At 30.9% G+C, this 10552-nt stretch overlaps 1 protein-coding gene across 1 annotated transcript; it reads right to left on the bottom strand.

The window, feature by feature from the left end:
* Positions 1 to 9134: 9134 nt before the first annotated feature.
* On the bottom strand, positions 9135 to 10303 carry LOC121128832 (zinc metalloproteinase nas-8). Its single transcript, XM_040724436.2, has 4 exons — positions 10166 to 10303; positions 9832 to 10106; positions 9498 to 9787; positions 9135 to 9420 (listed from the first exon to the last, which is right to left on the bottom strand). Exons 1-4 carry the CDS (start codon positions 10221 to 10223, stop codon positions 9222 to 9224), a joined length of 822 nt encoding a protein of 273 aa, XP_040580370.1. The 5' UTR covers positions 10224 to 10303; the 3' UTR covers positions 9135 to 9221.
* Between the last annotated feature and the right edge of the window lie 249 nt (positions 10304 to 10552).

Raw genomic sequence — 10552 nt, 5'->3', positions numbered from 1 at the left:
GCCAGTAGATTCATATCCCGAAAAATCAAACGATCGAATTTATTATTAACTTTTCAGTGACGTTTTTTTATCAAGCCCTGGAATTTTACTATTCCTTTTGAAGTTGTAATAATTTAAGAACATTTTGCTCATTAATCTTTTTCCAGAACTTATTGGTAAATATTTTATTTCATAGATAAGGTGTGTTAAAAACGTATTTAATTTTTTTTGTTCTTTTAATTAATCAGATGGAGTTGCACTGAATCAAAGTAAACATTTTAGTACCGAGTTATCCATTAAAATCTGAACACTTTGAAATTTAAACTTCACCAAGTTTATACTTTATGAATTAACAATATGATTTAACAATAATAATAATACTAATTTAAGTAAATGTGTGTCTGAGCTCTCTTAATCATTGATGTAGCCACCTTGGCTTGCAGGTCGCGGTAAAATGCCTGACACACGCTGTGGATGTAGTTCTCTGTCAGGGTGTCCCATGGCGGATTGTGGTTTTTAGGGCCTCTATGATTGGATGACGGACACTACAGACCTTATTGACATGCACCTAAAAGGTATAGTCGAGAAGATTAGAATCATGTCTGTATGGGGGTCAAAAGTATCAAAAAAGAGTTCAAAAGAACTCAAAATTTTCATTCAAAAGAGTCTTGCAAAGGAGGATATGGGTTTTTTTCATTGCTGATGTCAAAAGTGGCCTCACAATCTTCACAAGACCCTTTTCCTCCACTTTTTATAGCTCTCTGCACAGTCTGGTGTGAAACACTGAGATCTCTTGCATGGGCTGTCATGGACTTAAAAAGATTGGACTGGGCTGTTTTCTCAGAGTCCAATTTGGCCTTTTTGACAGAATAATTCCAACATTTCAGGCTTACTTATGGAGTAAAAGGTGGTGCTGGAGATGCCCAACTGCTTGGGTTGTGCGAATGGAAATTCGTCGACCACGTTCAAGCATCATTTTCTTGACTTGTACGTAATCTAGAGTGTTCAGGTTTGTCTTGTTTTATAACTAATTGTCTATGAATTAATTTCAAATCTTCAACTTTCATTAATTTTGGAATTAGCAAGAGTTCAGATTTCAATGGACCATCCGGTATTAGAATTACTCCATCTGACATAGTAATTGTCTTTATGTCCATATACACTAAGTATATTTCCTTATCTAGGAGTGACAGAGTGTCAAAGCTACATACATTGCGTTTTGGAGAATAAATTATCCTGAGTGCATTGTCCATTGAGCTTTTTGTCATTCCAGTATTCAGGATTTTGAGCGATCAGGGAAAAAAGTGTAATCCGATCAGAAAGTCACTGCAATATAGTGATATAATGATCAGGGCCATTTGCGATCCGATCAATTTAATTGCGATCATATTCTAGTATACTTGAAAGTACGACATTGTATCTTTGAAATACCTTCTTGGGCCTCCGGTAGGCCAAGATAATATCCAGACCTTCAAAGTCATAAACCAGGTATTTTTCAACTTTCTGCTTGACCGTATCCATCTTTTTGAGACATTTGGCAAATAAATTACTCTTCAGTACTTGCAGTGGCAAAAATTCCTATTTATAAATATCGGCCGACATGATATAAGGATGGAGAACAAGTCAAACCCAAGGTTATACAGTTCGGGACGAAAATACAGACCGAGACCAGGACAAGTATTTGTAGTTCGAGACCGAGTGTAATAGACTCAATACCAAGACAAATACTCTTATGGGTTGAAAATAGAATATATATATTTTTTTCAATCCTCTCTTTTTTTCATCATATAAAATATCGAAGCAAATATCAAAATTTCTTATACTTTTTTCGGATACCGACATAATGTAAACATTGGAAATTCTACACCAATATATTGGTTTTTTTAATTGATGTATTAGCTTACATTTATTTCCGATATAACACGATATATTAGTACTACAGGGACGACAAGTGTAAGAAAATTTTAAATATCATCATGTCAATACAGAGTTTTATAACCTTGGGTTTATGGATCCATTAAAGATCCATGGATGGAAAAAAGGGGTGGGGTGAAGGTTGATGACAAGTTTAAATGATGAGGAGTGTCCATTGAAGTTTTATTATAGTTTGGATATTTCATAGTACATCTCTTTTAGTATATTTTGAAATAGTTGAATTTACGAGTACAATGGGATTATAATACAAATTCAGCTACATCATAAAGTAAAATTTTACTTGCAGGCTCCATATCTACGAAATGATTTGTGGATTCGCCTGTCAATTGGTTTATGGAGAAATTTCATTTCTGTGAGAACATATCCTTAATATGTTTGTTTTTTTCTTTTTGGGCAAATTTAAACAAAAGGGATCTTTTTTATTTAACGCAACATTAATACAACTTGTGTAGCATCCAAATACAGTAGCTGATTTATGTAAAACAATTTGTTTATCAATGATTGCAGTTTCACTTTCTGTCAAGAATATAGAGAAATATTTTAGTTAAGCATAATATTCCTTATTGAAAACTGCCAAGTAATGTTGAGTTCTCCTTCGAGGCTCCAGGTACACACTATCATGTTACTTCCGGTGTGAATTCATTTATTAATTACCTTATGTTTTTCAAAGAAATGTTGACCAAACGGGACATAACCAAGAGAAAATTGTTTAAAAAATTCATCAGATATTTCATACCAATGTTTTAACCCGATTTCTGGTACCTTCATAGAGACATGTCATATACATAATTTAGGTTCTGTAGGGTCACTTTTTGGAAACGGTATTCAACTTGAATGGAAAAAATATCTACATCAAACAATTTGCAGCATTTTGTAGTACCGGATTCATGGAAATGTCTTATTCAATGAAAAAAATAGATTTTTAGAAGTTGATCAAAAAATTTAATCGAATAGAAAAGCTTACAAAAACATAAAAGATAAGATAGTGAAGTTATCACCAGACTTAAGGTTAGAGATGGCATGGAAAAAGTGGAGCCAAACGTCATTTTGAAGTACCCATTCACTGATACACGTCAAAAATGGCTGAGGTACAGACTACAAACATCCTGTATTTTTACAAACAAGACCTCATTTCATTTATTCTACGAATGTGTAAAAATTACCCTGATCTTTAAGATGCTGGAGGAAGAGATCTAAATAAACTTTGATGTAAGATTGAGTCCCTCGGAATGTCTCATTGTAACGTCCTCACGTTATAAGGATAGGTGGAAGATTGAGGGGTTCATATCCAAAGTACAAAGTATAATAGATGCCGTGAAACACAATATCCAAGAACACCCTTGGTGGCTCAATCATTACGTCTATCAAGCATTTATAATCCTCAACTCCCTCTCCATCGATGGGAAATACTAAATAAGTCATACTCAATATGAAAATGGGTGTTTACAACGCTTATTTGTCAGATTGGCTCGAGATCCTCTCTTCTTAATCTGATTTACTTATACAGACAGTGAAGTAAATGCGTTGATTTTGTATTCAAAATTATATTCCTGATTGAAAATTTGTGTGTGCTCATAAAAAAGGAGCGTAACCCTGAGGATTTGTTGCAGACTTTTAATTGTAAGTCGTTTTTGGACTCAGAGTAGAATTGGGAATGGGCATCGGAGTAATTCTAGCAAATGTCCTTGTTTATATACTTTTCTCATTCTTTCCTTTACACAGCTGATTATAGCTGATTTAATGAAATGTCATGAACATTATTCTTTCTTCAAATTGTCAGGGTAACCATTTTGATTTTTGGTTTCTTCTTTTTTAAAGATGTCTATTGTACAAGGAATTTCATCACTACTCTAGGATTAGTTACTAAATAATAAGGTAATGCTATAACTAAAGACAGTAAAGCAAGACAACATTTCTATTCAGTAGTAGATGGACATTGACAAGTATTGGGCCAAGCAGCAAAATCATCAGAAAAATACACAATGAGTACCATTAGTAATAATCTCTTCAAGATAAAAAATGATTGCTAGATTGTTTTATTATAAATTTTTAAATAAAAAAAAAAATTATAATATGGTAATAAGTCTCTTAACGGTCATTTCTCATTTTGTAGTTTGTAGGTCTACAAATACTGCTTAAAACCTATAATACAGCTTCAATTATGTAGCTGTATAATAATAATATCTATTAACTTTATGGATAGAAACATTAAGTGAATGTAAGAAGTACGTGATAAATGTAAAAGGCGAATAATATCAAAAAAAAAATATATGTTTTTTTTCTAAAAATTCCTAATACTTTAGTTTAACCAAAAAGTATGTAGAGCATAAAGGTTTTAAAAATTTGATACCATCGCCATCTTTTTAGTCTTCATAAATGATTAAATTTCACAAATATTACTACACACGATATTCAAAAAAGGATTAATTTACAAATGTCCTCTAATTAGGCCCATGAACTTATTCTATCTCCATAAAAATTCAAACATAGTTATTTTTTATTAAAAATAATAATATTATGAAGTTTCTTGTAAGTGGAGTGACATGAATGAAAATTGAAACAGTTTATTTATTTTGACCCCAAACTGGTCAAAATGTAGGGCTCTTATCTGCTTATTCCGAATAATACAGCTTAAGTTGTTTAATTATTATTATTATTTTTAAAGAGAATAAAATCTCGCAAAATTACATATAATTATCATTGATACCTCAAAATTAAGGAAATAACAAGATTTTTTACTTCCTTCCCATCAAATATATGTATATGTCTTTAAATAATAGAAATTAATGAAGGTTAAATGAGTAGTAAACATGGGGTTTACCATATTTAAGTACCTATGTTGGCATTCAGTGAAGCCATCTATATAATTACCTACAAATTTATAATGACACTATTAGCTACCATCACTTTTGGCCAAAAAAGAAGCAAAACACAATTTCGTTCATTCGTTTATTTTTTTTTTCAAGGAAGTATTTTTTCCTTCTTATAGAAGCATCATTTAGTTTATAAAAACAATAACCGTATATAGGAATTATTCAAGTTCATACAGTTGGTTCCCTTTCTAACGATCTAGCAAGAGAATTTCAAGTTTAATTCGTTAGAAACGTATCTAAGTTAAAAAACTATTATTATTTTAGCAACAAAGTGACTGTTTACTAATGAGTTCTTTCTTCTTTTAAATACTTCCTGGATGAAAATGAGAGGAAAATAATTCAGAGTACATTGATTGGTCAAAACCTTAAACAAAATTATTAATTTTCTTACATCACCTTTAAAATTACCTTAAAATGAAGTGTTGTGTCAGACCTTTTTTAAGATTGAAGACTGCAGTCCTGTTCAGTTCAGTCTCAATCCAGTCCAGTTCAGTCTCCGTCCAGTCCAGTTTAGGACTGAATATCCATCCTTAACTTATAAAATTAGATCTTGGATGATGTCACTCAACTTTGTTTCTTCTTTTTTTCAGTTTTACTGACAGTCCGAAGGACCAACATCCTAAGGAACAGTCCCCAGCACTGATGGGACCGAAGAAATAAGGACCTACACAACACTATTTAAATGTATGTAAATCCGAGTTAGGGGTAAGTCAAGAGACTTGCACTTCACGCTCGAGAAACTATAATTCTGGGGTTTGGAGGGCATTCACATGATCTGTGCATTGTTGCTGGAATTCCTAATTATTTCACAAATTTGAAGTTTCGTTTCAATTTATGACGGAATGTTTGTAGTAGTGCTCGAACGATTTGGGAGATTTTTTTTTTATGAATCGGTCGGTTTAAAAAAATAAAATGAAGCTTTATTTTCTTTAAATATATTGATAATTATAGAATCTAAAGAGGTAACTTTAAATTCACATATTTTCTCTCACAAATAAACAAAATAACAAAATTTTGGCATAAATAAAATGAGAAAATAGACTTGGAACGAGATACTTCAATACACATCGCACTCGGGAGAAATTATTCTTTTGAAATCAATGTACGTAGGTTCGTAATCCGGTCATTCCTAGAGAAGAAAATATACTTCATGCATATTAGCTTCAAAGAAGATTCCTGGTTCAGATGGAGTAAATGTAATACTATAGTGTTTACTTATACTTAAATAGTGAAATCCATTTGGCCAATTAAATGAACAAAAAAGAAATAGAAAGAAGAATAAGGTTGGCCTTCTCTGTATATTTATAATGAATTAAGAAATGCTATCATATCTACACTCTGTATACAAGGTGGTACAATAATGTATAATCCAATTTCGAATTATCATGAGACTCCTATTAATATTACTTTTTATACCACTGTGATTTTTAAACAAAAATAATTTGGGAGCATAAAAATAAATTGAATGACAATTTTAACTCTTTTTTATTAGAGAATATAACCATGTATTTGGTTGTGTTCAAGAAACAAAAATAAGGACTTAAACTTAAAAAAATCTGGCAAAAATATATTTCTTAAGTTGATCAACCGTCCTCATTTCTCCAATTTAATTTAATATCCAGTCCAGGGACTTTTTTTATAAATTCAAGAAATAATTGTTTTTATGGGAGACAAATGATGCATGTTAAAAATATACTTAAATAGAAATAAATTTTGTATTCAATGAGTCAAGATACCCAATAATTTTAGATATAGTTTAAAATCTTAATTTGATTTATGATACTTTTATTGGACCCAATGTAGTTTTTCAAATAAAGTCCTATTGATTTCTCCTTCTTTTAATATAACCGTCAATTCTATCGACTTTAAGTACAATTTCCAGCGACTTTAAATGGTCAATAAGAATAATTTGTTGATATAAATGGATTATCATTCGTTATAGAACACAAATGTAATCTAAATTCAATTTTGAGAAAAATCATTCTAGTTTACTTTTGTGTTGACAGACCAGATATAATCTTCTCTAAGAGTCAATTGAACATATGGACATTGAGTTGGTGTCACTCAATAAAAGGTTTGTGGTTCAAAAACTGCACAACCTTATGTCTACTACCCCAGGGTTTCACAAAAATTTATTGTTGAATTTGATGAACATTATATTTAAACAGTATTTAAGAAATTTGAATCTATTTTTTCACTGTAATTTTTCCTGCACTTGTGTATTTACCAATCTTTTAGAAATAGTAATTACATTTATCAAAGTATTATTAATCCTTGTCATAAAGCTTTAAAATTAATTCCATTGTCACTGTAAGATATATTCTTTCCTCTTCTTATAAAATGAAAAAATGAATGTGACTATGAAATTATTAAATCAGATTATGCGTTACGACAAATAATGAAAAAACTTTATATAAACTTATTAAAATATTACTGAATTTTTGAAAGGATTTATTGAAAGGTTATAAACTTATTTCGCTCTGCTGGAATAATTCAAGTGAAGTAAATGGTTTATAACTTCTTCTATATTATTTAAATATATTGTTTATCAAATGATACACTAAATTGTTTTGAAATCCTTGGACAGTAGATATCAAGTTTTTTTTACCAGAAATTAGCATAGTTAATTGCATTTGTATAGAATAAGGATGTCTCTTTTTAATGTACCGCAAATAAATCTCAAAGAAAAACCTATTGAACATTGTAAATATGGTTAGCTGCAATGAGAACATAGTTTTTCCTTTTTGTTCAAGATCTTGGATCATACTCTGGCTATTTAATACTTAAGGGTGATAATTTTGGTAAGAATAGAAAAGCGTGCGAGGAGAAAAGAATAAATACGCATGGCCTCATTGATTAAATAATATACATCTTCTTCTATCAAGAACGTTAGCATTCCCGCCTATATTATTCAATATTAATATAATATTAGATGCTGATAGTCGATAGAGAACTGAATAAAATGCCTAAAATAACTTCGCCTTCTGTCTGGATTTATGAAAATGGAGGCCCAGAAATTTGGAAAATACTTACCGGATGAGAAACAGATAGCTTTTCGATATAAATGTGCCTTTAGTCCCCTGTCTAGAATTACACGCCACTCATTATCCTCATCTCACATCAAGTGCATGGATATTCATCTAAAAAATCAAGTTAATGATGAATACATCAAGTCAGACTTTAACTCTGATCTCAATAAGATGCTTATTACATGTAATATATCCTTATCCATTGTTAATCATCCTACGTTCAAAAAAAATTATGGAGAAATACACGGGTAAACACATCCATTCCCGAGGAACCATCATTAAATTAATGGAGGATGTTAGTAATTATGTCATTTATAGAAATACCTCCATTGTAAATTGTGAAGTTGAGATAATTTTCAGCATGTCTTGAGTCATCTACACCAAATTATGATCAAGTTATCAGTAAAAAGTATAAAATATTTACTAATTTCGAAATGGAACTCTAAATTTTGTACTATCTAACAGTAAGTATTCAATTTTTTTTAAATCTAACCATAAAATATGATTCTATTTTAGCTAGGCATATCAAGAATTATGATACACAACTAATTAAATGGCAAAAACAACTGCTTAAACGGTCACAGCAACGGGGGTAGTAGCTTTGGATGGTTTGCAACTAGTTTGTCCGACACTAGTTACTTCACTTAAGGCTTAGCTATGGTTGATAAGCTCCAAGAAATAGTGTTCAAAAAACTCTATTTAGACAAAAACTACTGCTTAAATGGTCACAACAACATGAACATGTGTTCAATTATTCAAGATGTTAAGCAGCTTCAATATGAAAATATAACAAGATAGAATAATCAGCTTAAAATGAGTAAATCCCGTCCTCTCCATTTCGAGCCATAAGTTTTATCCTTTGCAAGAAATTTCTAAACTGACTTGAACCTGTAATTTACTTTTTATAAAAGTAGACTAACTCATAAAATGGGATTGAGACGAAACAATAAGTAGATATGTTCTTCATAGTGATTGCTTTTGTACTTATTTACTTTGCAGGTATTTGTAAATTACTTAAATACCGCAAAAAATAAACTTAATAATTGTACTTAAAGTTTCAATGATTTACTTGTACTTGACTTACGGACACTTAAATGTATTTGGTCCCATCCCAGCTGTACAGCTTTATTTTAAAAATAAATATGTCAACAATGAACAAACCTTTATCAAAATTCACATATTTAACTTAATAAATCAAGCCTCAAATAAAATTACTCACCACAAAGGTAAATAGGATTTTGTGTTTTATGAAGAGATATGTCTTATTCGATAAAATAAATACCAATGTTAGTATTCATTTAAATAAACATTTATTTTTATAAAATACATTAATCTTTTCATATGGTTATTAAATAGGCATGATAAGGAAATTATAATATATTATGTCCTATTCATTCGTAAACTTCTATTTATTTTTGCCTGGTTCAACTGTCATCCCATAATATATATTAATTTGAATGAAAAAATGTATTTTATTATAGGAACATTGATAAAATCGATTCAATTTCTGAAAGTCTAAAGATGTGAGTCCAATAAAGCTCCCTCCAATTCGATTCGAAGTTGGGAACTTTGGGGTCATTGTTGGTTCTCCATTTTTGGAGTAACTACATAAAAATACGTCATTTTTGTTTGTTTTTTTCATTGAAAGGAAGTTTAGTATACTTGAAGTTGCTTTACTTACGCGAATGCTGTGTAGTGCATTACAGATTTATAGTCGTATGGTAAACCAAAGGTAAGGGTTTCAAAACCATTATAGCACTCTACAAATGGTTTGAGCCTATAGAAGAGATGTGTTTTACACTCGGGCATTTCTTCATAAGGAAATTTTCCTCTTGCAAACTGATAATAGGCTCTTGGATTTGACTCAATATTATTCCAGTTGATTTGAATATAATTATCTCTGTCAGGTCTATTTTGTTCATGCATAAAGCCCAGGACATGAAGAATTTCGTGAGATATGGCCCTTAAAGACTTTAAAAGGATTTAGTAAGAACTTTAATTGATAAGACACTTACCATACAACCGGGTCTTTTTAAGTAAATAGTTGTAGTCCCTCTGAAAGGGTGATATCCAATCCCTGTGGTCGAGCATCCCTTAATTCCGATTTGAAAAAAAACAGAGTTCCAATCATACCACTGTTTGGGTCTAAATCGTATGCAGGATTGTGATTCGATTTGACGAAGTGTGTTGTCTATGTTTTGTGCCTCTTCCTTTGTAAAAAAGGAAGAAATGTGGTAAGGAATCACACCATTGGGCCATGTTTGAGGTACTTGATCCCCTCTAAATGAGACTGAGTTAAAGGTAAAAAGGAAAGATCCTTAGACGGTACTTCTGATGAGAATGTCTTACCAAAACTTTGTGAAGCTCCATACAAATTAAACAAGAAAATCAGTTTTATTATCCACATTGTCCTTTGAGTAAAACTATGCCATTTCGTCGTCTGGTAAGTATATAAATCTTACAACTTTATTTAAAACAACACTTCTCATAAGAGCGCTTCAATCATAGTAAAAAAAATATTCTTTGAGAGTTTCTAAGAGGGATTCAAAGCTACATATCTTATACGGAAGTAAATTTCCTATTATTCCACGACATAATATGCAACTACTATTTTGAGGATCCACATAATATGCAACTTTTATTTTGAGGATCCACATAAAGTATTTAAGGTCTGCATATTACTTGCATTTCCTTATTGCATACTTATGTATGCACATGTATGTAGATCCCATTTAC

Source organism: Lepeophtheirus salmonis, chromosome 14 (assembly GCF_016086655.4).
Source record: "Lepeophtheirus salmonis chromosome 14, UVic_Lsal_1.4, whole genome shotgun sequence".
NCBI lineage: Eukaryota > Metazoa > Arthropoda > Copepoda > Siphonostomatoida > Caligidae > Lepeophtheirus > Lepeophtheirus salmonis.
The sequence above is the reverse complement of the archived record's forward strand: the minus strand, read 5'-3'. Positions and strand labels throughout refer to the sequence as shown.

Coding starts and splice junctions, on each gene's coding strand:
- LOC121128832 (XM_040724436.2), bottom strand. CDS start 10,223: ATGTGGATAATAAAACTGATTTTCTTGTTTAATTTGTATGGAGCTTCA. Junction 9,788..9,831: donor TAAAAAGACCCGGTTGTATG/GTAAGTGTCTTA, acceptor ATCCTTTTAAAG/TCTTTAAGGGCCATATCTCA. Junction 9,421..9,497: donor ATGCACTACACAGCATTCGC/GTAAGTAAAGCA, acceptor ATTTTTATGTAG/TTACTCCAAAAATGGAGAAC.